This window comes from Drosophila ficusphila, unplaced genomic scaffold (genome assembly GCF_018152265.1).
Source record: "Drosophila ficusphila isolate 14025-0441.05 unplaced genomic scaffold, ASM1815226v1 contig_414, whole genome shotgun sequence".
Lineage (NCBI taxonomy): Eukaryota > Metazoa > Arthropoda > Insecta > Diptera > Drosophilidae > Drosophila > Drosophila ficusphila.
This window is the reverse complement of record NW_025064328.1, coordinates 12,745,141-12,759,990: the sequence shown is the minus strand read 5'-3', so window position 1 is coordinate 12,759,990 and position 14,850 is coordinate 12,745,141. Positions and strand designations below refer to the sequence as shown.

The window sequence follows — 14,850 nt, the reverse complement described above, 5'->3', positions numbered from 1 at the left end:
ATCCGGCACTCGGATCGGGAGAATGACTCCGGTTGGCTGGGCTAACAATGCAACATTTTTTAACATCAACAGGGTTTATCGATTGTCAAGGAATCACACTGACATTTTATATGAACAGAAGTGCTTCAGAAGGTTATCAAATGTAAGAGTAGAGATTAACTTTGCTCCCAACTATGAGTAGAATTATGCATCTGAAAGCAGAAGTATTTGCATGTTATTAGGCATACTTATTGACTTGGTGCTTTGATTTTAAATAGGTCCTTGTTACTTAAGCAGGAGTCAAGACAACCAATCAAACAACAACATAATATTTAACAATAAAAAACAACAACAAAAACTCAGAATCATCATCTTTTTATGACCCACTTTGGTTATTAGTTTGTTCTTTTACTTTAAAAAAGACAGTGTAGTAGAGAACCATACTGTCAAATATTTGGTTTAATCGTCAAGCAAAAAAAAATAAAGACTTTGCTGCAATCTAAGCTCTGCTCTTTTCAAGTTAACTGCTAAAATCTGAATCCGGCCACAGCTAACACAATTCCCACAGAATCATAACTTAGTCGATATGCAAAGGAGCAAGAAAACGAAACCTTCGGCAGAGAGCCTCAAAAATTCATGGGATATCCCTTAGCAGCAGCCGCAATGGCACGAAAAAATGAAAATTAAATTGAATTTTCAAACGCCACGCACATAAATCCAAATGCCAAGGCAAACGAAAATGCAGCCGAATAAGAAAAATTTGTAGTTTATTTTTGCCGCAGGCAGCAGCGGCAGCAAAATGTTGCTCAAACATATCATAAATATTTGATTTTCGTTCATTTTTACAAGGTCTCTGCGATTGCGAATCCGTCTCAACGAAATTGTCTGGCTCGGGAAAAGGAAAATTGATAAGTTTTCAATGATTACGTCGGTTGATTGATATAATTTGCGCGCAATTTCGCAGCAAATGGCAAATGTCGCGCACGTGATAGTTGCTAAAAATCGAGTTAACATTGGTAAACGCAATCTGTAAATCAAACATGATAAGCTTTAGTTTTCTACATACATAACCTTATTTGTCGTTAAAAAATTTAATTTTACTTATAAATATAAACAAAGAAATATTAATTCATAACATAAATGCAGCTCCATGCATAAATAATACTATAAAATTGCGTTTAAATATTATTAAAACAATAATTATTAACATTTGTTTGCTTAAAGCTTGCATTGACCGGACGTATGTTTACTACAACAGAGCCAGTAATTAATATCGTAACTTTCCAACACTCATCGATACCATTTAAGTATTTTCAAGAGTTATCTGAAAACGTGTAAACTGCAACTGTCATCTCCAAAATCTGACTTTCCGCTTGTCATTCTTTTGCAGAGCAGACGTCCCTAGGAATTAAGAGGTTAATCTAATTTTTTTTGAGAAATCTTCAAAGCAAAGATGACCAAGGGAACTACAAGTTTTGGCGAACGCCACAATAAAACCCATACAATTTGTCGCCGCTGCGGAGATTCCTCGTTTCATCTGCAGAAATCGAAGTGCTCCCAATGCGGATATCCCTCGGCCAAAACTCGATCCTATAAGTGGTCCCGAAAGGCCAAGGGTCGCAAGACCCAAGGAACAGGAAGGATGCGGTTTTTGAAGAAGCTGCGCCGTCGTTTCCGCAATGGATTACGCGAAGGAGGTTCTGCAAAGAAACGATCCTACTAAATCTATTAAATCTGCCTAGATGAGGCTAATAAAAACCTAAATGAAGGCACCGAATCCATTAAGTTTTCTAAAGCGTTTTAATTATTTTTGCGGTTATACCATAATTCGGCATTAAGTGCTATTTTAAGGTTAGTATTCTATCTGATCCCTAAGTACTTTAAAATTTATGTTTGGTAAGTGTACTTTGTATGTTGGGTGCTCTCGCATTCTGTGTTTGGTTTTTGGCGTGCGAGAAATGCATTTTATGAATTTTTTATGGCCTTTAATGTACACACACACCTGGCGCCTTCTGCATGTGTGTGTGTATTTAGAGAGGGACATAAAAAGAAAGAGACAGTAGGAGCAACACCTTTTTATGTAGATACATATATGGCCATAGCACATAAAGCTCGTGGCGAAATCTGCTCACGCCCCAGGACAGTATTTCATCCCGACCTGGCCTAATCCGTCGCCGTGTGGATTTTGGCCACTGAATCTTGGCATGAAATATACCCCGGGATTGCCGCAGAAAAACTTTCCGCTTGATTTATCTCCCTGGCGCACTGGCGAAACTTAAAGCAGTCAAGACCGGAGCGTGCAACAATTGCTCGCACCCACTCATTAATTTTTACCCTGGACCAACTGTCGTTCGGTTGGAATGCCGCATATATATGGGTTCATTATCAGGCGGCGGCGGAATTTTTAAGATAATGATGTCTGCCTTTGTGCTGGAAATGCGACAGAAAAATAATGCAGATCTCAAGTGCAGTTCGATGGGATTGACAGTCCAACACAAATAAGGTAAGTTTTAAACAAAAAAGAGAAAAAATGTTGGTAATTGTATGGCATAAAAAATCTTACTCAATAATGAAATAAAATCAATTAAATGGTTATTGATTTTTTTGTCAACAAACAAAAAGAAAAACTCAATGAATCCGAAAGAAATTCACCATTAATAAAAGTTTAAAAAAAGGAACTAGTCCAACCCATAAGCTTAATTAAATTGTAATTAATTTGATCACTATCTCCACTTTCACTAGTACTAGTTATTAAAGTCATTGCCAAGAAGGAAAGAATGCTCTCAGCTAACGAGTTTGCGATTCTCAATGAAGATGCGCATTGGCCCAATCACTTTCCCTCTTTCTGTTTTCCATTTCCATTCCATTTGTCGTGCAAAGGCCTCTCCGCCCATTTTCCCCATTTTCCGGGATAAGGCATCGGAAGCTCTAATTGCATCTGATTGCAGTGACAGTTTTTCCCTACCAACTGCCAGATAAGGCGGCACACAAAAACGAGAAGGAGACGACATCGAAGGAGTTATGGGAAGGGTCCTGAGTACCCGTACATCCGTTCCGTATCCGTTGATTTTCAATCCGCGTTATTCCTTCCTTGCCAGTTTGCTTCGCTGGTCCCCTGCTCACTCGCTGCACTGCTCATCCGGAGACAATCGTGAGCGAAATTTAAATGCTGCTGACTTTGCAGCTCACTGAATGACAACTATACAGCAATACAGTAACACGAACAAAAAAAGATGTAGACAAGGCAACAAATGCAGCAAAAAATTTCGATTGAAAATGTTCAATCAACAAAATGGCTTTTTTCGCAAACAATTGCTCAGGGCGATTGTTAAAATAGGACATAAGTTTTAAATCAAAGTTTGTAATAAGGTAACTTTTTCATAGGATGTGTTATGGATGAGTGATTTTAACATTTTGGTTTTCATTTATTAATCAAACATTATATATTATTTAAGAATTTACTAAAAAGCAGTATATCACTATAATTTATTCCTTATGTTTTGTATTTAAAATGGTTATCTTTTTCTCTTTTCAAATAAAACCGAAATTTTCATAAACTCGGCGGTCACTGGAAACTACACATGGAGGAGCTGGATGTGTGATGACCCATTCAGGTTTGGCCAAACCACATTTTGTGGTATTTGTCGTGTTCTGCGGTTGGATTTGTTGATGCTGTTCTGCTGCTGATGCTCTTGGGTGACGACATGACATCAAAAATTCCAATTCCCGTGAATAAATACGGCCCGAAACCCGGAGGTTATAAAATCGACCAACATGCATTTTGGGTTTGCGAAAACACTAATTAAAATTCATTAAAGTGTGGATAGTGAAATGACCGGAATTTGTAGAGTAAAAAACAATTGACAGTCCACACTTAAGACTGTAATCTCTGTTTCAATCTCAGTCGGATAAATATTAAATGGACTAGTTTGGACTCGAGACTTGGTCGGACTTCGGTGCGGCTGAGGAAAGCTCAAATGTTTGGCATAAAAAATGCATAAATTATGCAAACCATTTAGGAGGCAAACAAGGAGGAAAAATCGAAAATGCCTCAACATTTTTGCCATGGTCAAAGCTTTGAAAAATTGATGTTGCCCAGCCGAAAAGTCCAACGACTGACCCAACTCGCTGTTTGTGTGTGTGAGTGTTTGTGTGTGTTTGTGTCTAAATGGACATCTGAGCAGAAAGGAGCTCGAAAAAGAAAGGAGCAAACGCATAAAGTCTCTTAACATGGCTTTTAAAACTGATGCCGCCCACTTGGTCCTGGTTACTGGGAGGTATAAAATATTCATGCGTTTTATATGTGAAAACGAAAGGGGCTGCAAAAGTGGGTTGGGTAAGTTGCCAGGCCTATGTCACAATAAAAGTCAAGAAGCTTTTGCGTGCCGTAATTAATGTAAATCCCCGTGCTTCCCTATTCCATACCCCTTTAACAGTTTGCGATACTTTGTGACCAGCTTTCTAAGAGGTTTGTTACCTGAAAAACAGGAATTTCTAATAAACACGCAACGCGTGTACCTATTTAATTAAAATGTTGATAAAATAAAAACTATACTTTACAAAATGAAATAATAATTCATTTGTTTTACTTACCTTAGAAGGTACTTTTTTATTTTAATTTAAAAAAGATTTTAAAATGAAATTTTGATATCCATTTGTGGATTCTATTTAATGTTAATTTTTTATAATCCGCGCGGTAATAAACAGTCGAAGCCATTTTATTATACCCTCAATTTGTTTTTTCGAACTTCCCGATTGACAGCTGCAAGCCGCCAGAGGGCGCCTGTCAACCTTTCTCCCTATATATGCAGCATGTAATTGATTTTCTGTTTACGCACAGCCCCCAAAAATCGGGAACAGATGGAAGTGGGCGTGGTCGGTCGGGCAGCCAAGTTGCCGAGCCTGATGCTTCCGGTTACTTCTTGTTATTATATTTCATTTGCCGTCAACTTTTTTGTGCTGCCTGATTCCTACACATCGTGAATAACCCATTACAACAAGTCAGAAACACAGATTTTAGACAAGGTTACAATATTTAATACCTATTAAATATGTTGATAAAATAGTTTAGGAACTAGTAACATGCAATCCAATATTCTTTTTAAAATTGCTGTATCGAAAAGTTTTTTATATTAATGTTTTAAATATGTTTTTAAGTTTTAAAGTAATTTGTGTTGCAGAAAAAACAATTTACATTAAAGAAGAATTTAACAAATATGACTAAAATGATTGGGCACTCTATAAATATTACAGGTTTAACCTAACTTATGCAAACAAACATTATAACTTATAAATGTATATAGACAACTCCCGTGGAATAACATTTTAGTTATTTTATGTAAAATTAACGTATTGGTAAAAAAAAATGCTCTGGGATTTCAAGAACATTTTACATGGAACTTGACTTTAGTTTAGAACAACTGTGTATATCCCATCTTCCGGCTTTCTAATGGGTATGCCCAAAGTTTCTATTGCAACTTTTGCGATATTCCTGCTCGGCGGAGGAAAAGGGACCGATTCGGGGAGACCGCTCCAAAAGGGGCAGGAAGTCCGGCGGGGCGGAGGGCATATGCCAACACTTGTTTTCTGTTAAGTGATTTAGGCAAAACTTTTGCACCCTCCCCTCGCAGCGAATTTTCCGCTGTCAGGGAGCGTGTGCCATTCGTGTTTGGCATTTTGGGCTTTGAGGCAGACGAGGGGCGCGTGATGGGTTCCACCGATGGAGCTGCTAGTGTTGCGGTTCCGCCTGGGTTCGGTAATATTCTGAAACATCGGAAATGTTTTACAAAACTTTTCGCGAACGAAGCGACGGCAGCCAAAGCAGAATTGAACGAAAACCGTTTAAATACTTGCCACATAATCGCCGTCAAGTGAAATTCATTTTCTTGACAAACAACATGAACTTCAAAGGAACTTGGCCAAATCCCCGCTTTTGAGTTGCTCAAAGGAAATTGAAATTGTTAAATGTGTGCGGCAAACTAGAAAAACTGCCAAGCTGGTTTACCGACTGTCACGGATTGATGCAATGCGCATCTTATGTTTCGGTGTTTTTGAATGATGATTTCCGGTAAATGTTGTTTACCAAGTTAGATTGCCTATGATTACTTCTGTAAATCAAAAGGGATAGAAGGATCGAAGCGTAAAGTAAACGGATAGATCATTGAATTTTTAGGACTTTTAATTGACTTAAATTTTACCAAAGTGAGTGAACGAAGACAGCCATATAATTGTTAAGTTGGCTTATTGGTTTAAAAAATATAACATTATTAAATTAAAAATATTTAAATGAAAGCAATACAATATAAATATATATAACATATAACATTTTGTGCATCATTTTCTAAAATTTAAGTTATAAATTTATTTAAGATCTATCCACAATGTTCATATCCATTTCAAGTATCGCAAACAATTTTGAACAATTTGAAAGCTGGCTGAGTAAATATAAATAAAACGAAATTCCATGGTGGCTTTCAGTTCCAAATATTGAAAGGAAACCTTCCGAGACAACATTCTTTATTCTGTAAACAGCCATTTTCAGCTGGAGCAAACCTGCCCCAAGCCATTATGTATTCAATGCATACTTTTCACATCGTAATCGACATTACCTGCGCATATTTATCCCGTTGGAATACCTCATAATATTCGATATTTTCCCCGACAACCAACCAAACCCCGCCGAGGAGCCTGACAAGTTTACTTACTTCGCTGCTATCTGACAGCATTAAAACTGTCTCCTCGAATTCTGACTTGCCAGAAGAATTTCCCGGCTAAAGTTTGTCTGGGTAACCATATTACATGGATAACACCCACAAAACACTAGCAACATCACCGGCAGCAGCACGCGAGAAATGTTTCGTGACAAAGAATTCCAAGAGTTAAAAAAAAATAAAATAAAATAAAATAAAATAAGATAGAACAGAGCAGAACAGAACAGAACCAACCCGAAAACGAAGGAAAATTGAGCTAGAGAAGAAGAAAAACGTTTGCAAGACATAGTAAAGCGTGGCAAGTAGGAAACTTTGAAGTTTTATTAAAAATACACACCGCAACATTCCTCAAGAACTTTTCGCACACGAAAACGTGAGATAATTTACTAGAAGCGAGCCGGACGAGGCTGCTCCCTTGCAGGTGGAAAAGCGTAGCCGAAAAACCGGCAGCGAAGTGTCAAGTAGTTTGGATAAACTTTTGTGACAGCTCAATTTGGAAGGGAAAATGTATGTTAGCCGGCATTCCCAGTTAGCCAACCCAGCCAAGCTGCTCCTTTGCCAACGGGTGAATATTAGAATATTAATAGCGAGCTTTTGCTGGGGACAACTAATGAGCGGAAGTCCTCGCTCAGGGGAAAACTTGTGGATAGTTAAAGTCTACGGAAAGCCTTGATGTGGGTTCTCATATTTGCGTTTAAGAGAAGCGGAGGACTTAGGTCTGAAAGTTGGTCAACAAATCTGAAATTAAAAGACGGTCGCCTGGATGGTGTTTATTTACAAAAGTTCTTAATAATTAAGGCAAAAAAAGGGGTTATTCTAGTGAATATATTAATACATATTAACACTTAACAACTCAAATTTTACAAGAATATCGGTACGCTTAGAACGAAAAACATTTTTTATTTCCATTACAAGATTTTCAGATTAGAACTAACATCTTTTGATTGAAGCCAAAACACTCTGTAAAATAGTTTTAATTATGGGCACAAAACTCCCTTCAAACTTTCACTTAAACAGCAAATTATTCATACGTACATATATTTGACCCCGATCCCTATCGGCACTTCGTCCATATAAGGAAATGTACAACATATTGTCTAAGGACAACGTAAAACAATGAGGAAACACCTTCCAAGGTAAAGTCAAACACAGCTGCACAACGGCAGGGATCCATAAACATGCACTTAACTAACCAGTTCCGCCCAGCCTTCCGATTTCCATCGCTCCACTTTGCCGGGTAAAGTGAACAACATGTTGTGGTTATGGAAATTAGCTCACAAGGATGACAAACACTGTGCGTGCCAAGATTTATGCCCCGATGTTGCCCGAAACAACTTCAGATGCACTGAGCACATCCTGCGAAAACGGGAGCACCGAATCAGGACGACGGCAACAAAGACACATGGCCTGTGTTGACAGGCAGGACAATGTGAACCCCGGCAAGCCAACCCTCCGGCTAATTGGTATTTATTGCTACTTAAATGCCCAAAACTTGTTGCTACTTTTCACCTCGTATTTCAAGCAGTTTTCCAGCCACTTGAGAAGCAACGCCCCCAAGATGTCGGCCACGCAATGGATGAGAACAGAACCAGAAGACCATCCACCAATGAAAGATCGGCTGGCTATAATTAGGCGCATCGCTAGAATCACAGCGAAACAAATACATATGTTTCGGATTCGGATTCCGGGGATGGGAATCTCTCGACGAGCGAGGCAGGGCGCACTCTTTTTCGATTTTGAGGCTAATTTCAGTGGGCACACGACTTTGGCACGGTTTAGTATCGTCGCGACAATTATCGTAATTAACTCGTTTATGTGTTGTGTGCTAATCCAATTACCAAGTTCGCACAGGATGCCCCCAATAGTGGCAGGCTAACAGAACACAAATTAATTCAATCAATCGAGCAATGAAGAATTAAGTTTGAAATCTAAAATCGTGCTCATTGTCCCTCGATCGTGTTCCCAAATAAGTCGAAAGTGTTTGAGCAAATTGATAAAAGGCCAAAGCCAAAAGTTCATCCTTAAATTCTAAATTCGCAATTGATAGTTTCGACATGTTGAATTACCAACAGCAATTGCACTCGCTGCCCGTCGGCAATCCGGGAAATTTCTACTACGGACCGACGGGTTCGCATTCGCTGACAGTTTCCGGCGAGGTTTATCCATCACATCAGTCGCAAAATCTTGAGTCGGAGGACAAGGTTAACGATCGAGAGGGCAGTGCCAGAGATCTGGACAAAATGCACCGATTTTCGGTGGATAACATCATGGAAATGAAGCACGACGCTTATTCAAAGAGCAAACTTTCCATGGAGCTTAATAACAATTACGGTGAGTTAAAGTGCTTTTAAAGAAATAAAATAAATATAAATCTTAAGGTAGAACCAATGAAAAATAAAATCATTTTAGTGTACAAAAAACAATTTAAAATCAGAATTAATATTCTTTAATTATAGAGAATAAAAAGGTATTTATACACGGATGCTAGTTTGTGTTTTAAAGTTCTAGTCGTTAAAATAAAATGTATCCCTCTTCAAAAGAAGCAAGCAAGAATTTGAAAAACTTTACTACAAGCAACGAAAGAAATGCTTCAATCAAAGTTAACAATTCGCATTAAGTTAATGGAGATAATAAAATCTCATTTTAATTTCGATTTCTGTTGAATGCTTAAAAACTCCCGAAGCTTCACATTTAAAATTGCTTTAATCAGGTTGACACTTAAGTTCATTTATCTTTAAAAGCCTCTTAATTGTCATAATTACCAGATGTGCAACTATGTGCAACGGAATGCGTAATGCCGAAGGACTTCAGGTACATAGGGTCGCACATTTATGTATGTGCATTCCAAACTAGGACTTTGAGGGTCTTAGCCAGAGCGTCTAATTCATAAATAATAAATTCATCTGCGATGCAGGCCAAGAGAATTTATGACATTATTCGCACAACTGCATAATCATGACTATATCTTTACACATGCATAAATAAGAGGCTATATAGCCGAGGGGATTATATATATGAATATAAGAGGGTTGGCAGGGAAACTCATGGATGACAATTAGGTGCCAGATGTGGGCGACATTCGCTCATTTCACCCAATGCCGGGGCAATGTCATCTCCGTGCATTTTTCCTGTTGCGGTTGCGGCTTAACCCCCCTGCTGCCACGTATAGCCGTATTAACCCACCGAAAGGAAACTGTCAACATATTGCTACTGGTTGTCAGCTTTCAGCATAATTTGCAGCGAAATCCTAGCCGAAAAGGAAAGTCTTACGGAAAATGTCGTAGAGAAACAGAGACTCTTACAATTCGTAACCAGTTCGCATAAAGTTTTTCCTTTCTCGCTCCCAGTTGCTAGTTTTCCTTTTTCTTATTTTCTTTTTTTTTTTTGTATCTTGTGGCAGAGGAAACATTTCCGAGCCGACAACACTTCAACATTGTCAACATGACAAAACGTAATCAAAGCTGACATGATATTCCCTCAGTGGCCGCATGCCTTTGAAGCATCCGAGGTAGCGAGTAGCTACCACGACTATAATTTCCAAGTGGAGCATATAAAACGCCAGTCCCACTGTAACCAGTCCCAGACGCAGCACGCACTCTAGTCCCTATCCCCTCCTGTCCCCTTACCCCTCCCTCGTTTATTTTCGTCGCTCCATTGGATTGTAACATGTGCCAGTTGCATCCCAGCACTGGAAAAAATATGACACCTTGAAAAGAAACAAAAACTATTTAAGATCATCATGAGAAACAATCAAGTAAATATTTATTCATTTTTTAATGCTTAAATATGAAAATAAACTAATACATAAATTATAAATTTTAAATGTTTAATAGTGAACCTAAATATCACTCACAATTTGCTCCTAAAATCAGTCATAAAGTTTTCAACTTAATCTAATGAAAAAAACGCTTGTATCATAAAAATGTAGAATAGGTTTCTCATTCTTAGTTTTTCAAATTAAAAAGCATTTTCTCTTAGGGATACAAATCTTTTTTCCAGTGTAACCCCTCGGCAAGTCTTCACCCCTTGCGGTTGCCGATGAACCAATCTGATTGAGGTTTCCCTTTCGATTTGTTGGTTTTTTATTAAGCCGCAACTGTTTTTTATCGCTCGTTGGCAATTCAAATTAAAGATCTTCCCTTCACTCACTCCCCAGAATCCCTTTCCCAATCCCCGGGGACATCATTCTCCGCTGCAGTTGCTCTGGTTTCCCATTTTTTTTCCGGTATGTATATGGAGTGCTCCGAGCTGATCTACGATGCAGTTCCCAACTTCGTGGACAGCTTGGCTGACAAATTGAGACAAATGGCGTGGGTAGGAAAATATCTGATGTTGATAGGGATAGTCACGGCAATGGCCACCCTGAAGCTGAACCAAGAAATTTCAACGAGCTGCAAACCGGGCAAATCAGTACAGAATTTATCAATACTTCTCGGCAAAGTCTTAATTATAGCCATGCACATGCCATTAAGAAACCAAAAAAATAAAATGCTTTAAATGGAATATTTAATTAAGGATTACTCGGAAGAAATACTTAAGTTTCTTCCTTTGTTAAGTAGTATTTCCCTGGCGACTTTCCCAATTACCTCCGAAATAGAAAACTCTAAATAAAATATCTTTAATCTTTTGTAAAACGATTTCCAAAGCGAATTCTATGGAAAATCAATTAATGGCAGCCAGAAACAGAGAGCTCGCTTATGGCCGCTTAATGTCACAATTTCACTTTAATTAATAGATCGTAAATATGTTGGCTCATGTTTGTTGGGCGACGAAATTAGTAGACAGCTGTCCGCCGATGTCGTCAAAAGATATTTTATGGTTCATGCCATTTGTTTATGACCCTTCCCCACACCTCTTAGCCCCTCAAGAAGGATCAAACGGAATGCAAAATTTTATGTGTTAACGACAAGCCATAAAAGTAACAAAATTTCCTAGCTGGCTGCCAAATTAATTGATATCCGTTGGCTCTTATCGATTATTTACGACCGAGTTCCACTCAACATTTTCCAGCAACTGTCCGTCAAAGAGATTTTGCATTCAACTGCCTTCGGGCTAGAACCCAAAAGTGAAAGTGAAAGTGAAAATTCCCAATTTAATGGCTCTCTGATTGCAGGCACCACCTCGAGCGGTGGAAGTGGTGGAGCTGCCTGCTCCGGAAATCTCCCCGTGGGCCACTCGAGGAAGCCGCGCCGCAATCGCACCACCTTCAGCTCCGCCCAACTGACAGCCTTGGAGAAGGTTTTCGAGAGGACCCACTACCCGGATGCCTTTGTTCGCGAGGAGCTGGCCACCAAGGTGCATCTCAGCGAGGCCAGAGTTCAGGTGAGCTTTTAATTAAGTTGGTATTTCCACTATGGTTGCCTATGGGGCTTTAACGATGCAACTAACAAGAATTTCGACAGAATTTATTAATGAAAAAAGCTGGTGAAGGCGAACAGTAAAGAGTTTGTTATCTTGTTGTTGTTCGTTACACAAACTAGAATTTATATTAAACCTAGTGTACCAATTTGCATTTAAGGTTCAATATCAACAACTTCACTAAATGTGTTACGTAATTGCCATGATTTACATTTACATAAGTTCATTTTTAGGGTTATAAAAAGAATAAAACAAAGCTTTGCTTTGTTATGTTTTGAGTTAAGCTTTTCAATTTAATGATGATTTTGTGTCTGCCAAAAATAAACTATGTATTTACGAAAGTAATATAAACAAAAACATTACATGTGAGCTTCAATTTGATTTACGATTTACACAACCTAGAAATGTTCAATGTTCAATATTTGTGATAATAAATAAATTTTCATGAGTTTTCTTAAGCAAGAACGTCTGCTTGAATAATACCGAAACCATCAACGTGGGCGGTAAATGTCTAACAGAATCCCAAGTAATCTGAAGCTTATAAGCCAAAATTAGCCGCTATTTGCATAGTTATCCCAATCGGATCCCCAGCTACGTCAGCAAACGCACTGCCAATCCATTCCAATAAAGCTAATTCCTTTATCAATTACTTGGACGCCGATTTCAGGTCTGGTTTCAGAATCGGCGGGCGAAATTCCGGCGAAACGAGAGGAGCGTGGGCTCCAGGCCGCTGCTGGATACGGCTACCCAGTTGGTGCCGGCTCCAATTAGCAATAATATGCACAAATATGCCAGTTTGCCACACCCACACCCACCGCCGCCACCGCCCCCCGGGGCGTACGCGTTGAACTTTGGTCCGCTGGAGCTGCGTTCGTGCCACCAGAACTACACGAATTGCTACGGCGGCTTTGGGTCGAATCCTGCCACCAACAGCGGAGTGTGCTCCTTCTTTGGCGCGGCAACAAACTACTGCGTGAATTACGCAAAGAACGCGTATCCGCCGCTCTGATGACGACCAACCAGATAGCCAGGGTTTAATGGTTCCCATGAGGTTACTTCATGCATATGTATTTCAATTAGCCAAATTGCATTAATGCTTAAAAACGTATTAAGACTAATATATTCGCCTACCTGACTAATATTTATATTTATACGACGCCGAACCGAATGTGACGCCCAGAAGGAAGCTCCCAATAAATAACATTTTCTAAGACAATATCGGGGGTTTATGTTTGAATGGGGAATATGGAGGCGTTTATGGATTATTATGGGATTTCAATGATTTAAGGCCAAGATATATACATACATAAATCCCTTAAAATATTAACAACAAATTAACAAATATTAATAACAAATTACCAATACTAATTTCTATAAGGTATGTTAGAACCCAAATAAAAAATATTGTAAATATTAAAGTGTGCAAACACATGTAAATATTGTAATTAGAAGTAAGTGTGAACATATTGCTATCTCATGCATTGTGTTTTAGGGTGATTAAAATATTAAAATAAAAGGACACCTTTTACAAGTGTTTAAATGTAAATGAACTTACAGCACCAAAAATTGATTATAATTAAGTTATGCACAATTTTAACTCAGCTGATGAGGTTTACCCACCATCAACAGATAACACTTTTGATTGATTTCATCATGCTCAAAGTTATAAAGTTTTCCTCTATCACTCAGACGTATGAATTTGACATGGCTTATTTAATTATTGACTTAGTAATATGATTTAATTAAAAATTCATATCCCCATACACACACACAAGCATAGCAGCTCGAGGGTTCCGTCTGCGAGTGTGTGTTGTTCCATTCGCATGTGTTAATTTGTATAATAAAACTTAATTAAAGTCAAAACAAATAAACAAACGAGCGGGGGAGGCGCACAAACATTGGAAAGCAAACAGTAAGGGAAAACTTTTGCCTAGCCGCAAACGTTGGCAAAGCGAAGCCGCAATCAAAGTAGATTAAGATTGTGGAAATCTCGGTTTTCCAGGGCAATTAAAACTACAGATTGCCGTTCGAAGTACAATAGAATGTGCAGTGCACTCAAACGCATTCCCCAAAAGTCAAAAGAGAAAAAAGCCGCAAAAGAACATTCCCCGATGCCAGAGCCCTGATCCCATATCCCATATCCCAGATCCCGGGGATATATCCGGATCCACTCTAGTAGCAGGAGGTTAACAAGTATGTAATATATTTAAATGCAAATAAAAATTCCCCTTTATCCGCAGGCCAAACATGACAGAGCCAAACAAGATGGGAGCCAACTGAGCTCCAGCAGGACGAAATGTGAAATGCAAATTAACATTCGGAATGTGGAACGGTTTGTGCAGCTAATTTGCATAAAGCGTTGGCGCTCCGAGCGTAAAACATTTTTACAATATTTACGAAATTGCAATAATGTTTGAAAAGCACAACGGGAGCGATGGAAAAATGCGTTTTGTCCTTTTTGCGATGCGGCAAATTGTTTGCCGGGAGAAGGACGACATTTTGCTGACAGGCGAACATGTTGCAGGAGTGCTACTCGTAAGGGAAATACAAATTTATGGGCCAAACAACAGAAGACTCACACACACACATACACACTTACTGGAGGGGAGTCCTGTCAAATCAAATGGCAAACGGAAATGCCAGAGCAAACGAGGTCCTTATGCGAGCAAAATGGAGAGTTATGCAATGGGGCTTTTCACCATTGGAAGCATATTAAAGCACTTACCTGGCGAAAAGACAATTGAATTGGACAGGTTTTACTGACCGAAGATGGTGTAAGATAAATAATTTAAAGTCTAATTAA

General features: G+C 38.8%; 2 protein-coding genes across 2 annotated transcripts; both read left to right on the top strand.

Annotated features, from left to right (window-relative positions):
• The first annotated feature begins 1,330 nt into the window (after positions 1-1,330).
• On the top strand, positions 1,331-1,764 carry LOC108096575 (probable 60S ribosomal protein L37-B). The gene has a single exon (XM_017198272.2). It carries the CDS (start codon positions 1,433-1,435, stop codon positions 1,700-1,702), a length of 270 nt encoding a protein of 89 aa, XP_017053761.1. The 5' UTR covers positions 1,331-1,432; the 3' UTR covers positions 1,703-1,764.
• Positions 1,765-8,617: 6,853 nt separating this feature from the next.
• On the top strand, positions 8,618-13,308 carry LOC108096580 (paired mesoderm homeobox protein 2). Its single transcript, XM_017198278.2, has 3 exons — positions 8,618-9,020; positions 11,803-12,011; positions 12,715-13,308. The coding sequence occupies exons 1-3, from the start codon at positions 8,744-8,746 to the stop codon at positions 13,054-13,056; spliced, it is 828 nt and encodes a 275-aa protein (XP_017053767.1). The 5' UTR covers positions 8,618-8,743; the 3' UTR covers positions 13,057-13,308.
• The last annotated feature ends 1,542 nt before the right edge of the window (positions 13,309-14,850 follow it).

Coding starts and splice junctions, on each gene's coding strand:
- LOC108096575 (XM_017198272.2), top strand. CDS start 1,433: ATGACCAAGGGAACTACAAGTTTTGGCGAACGCCACAATAAAACCCAT.
- LOC108096580 (XM_017198278.2), top strand. CDS start 8,744: ATGTTGAATTACCAACAGCAATTGCACTCGCTGCCCGTCGGCAATCCG. Junction 9,021..11,802: donor GGAGCTTAATAACAATTACG/GTGAGTTAAAGT, acceptor CTCTGATTGCAG/GCACCACCTCGAGCGGTGGA. Junction 12,012..12,714: donor TCAGCGAGGCCAGAGTTCAG/GTGAGCTTTTAA, acceptor CGCCGATTTCAG/GTCTGGTTTCAGAATCGGCG.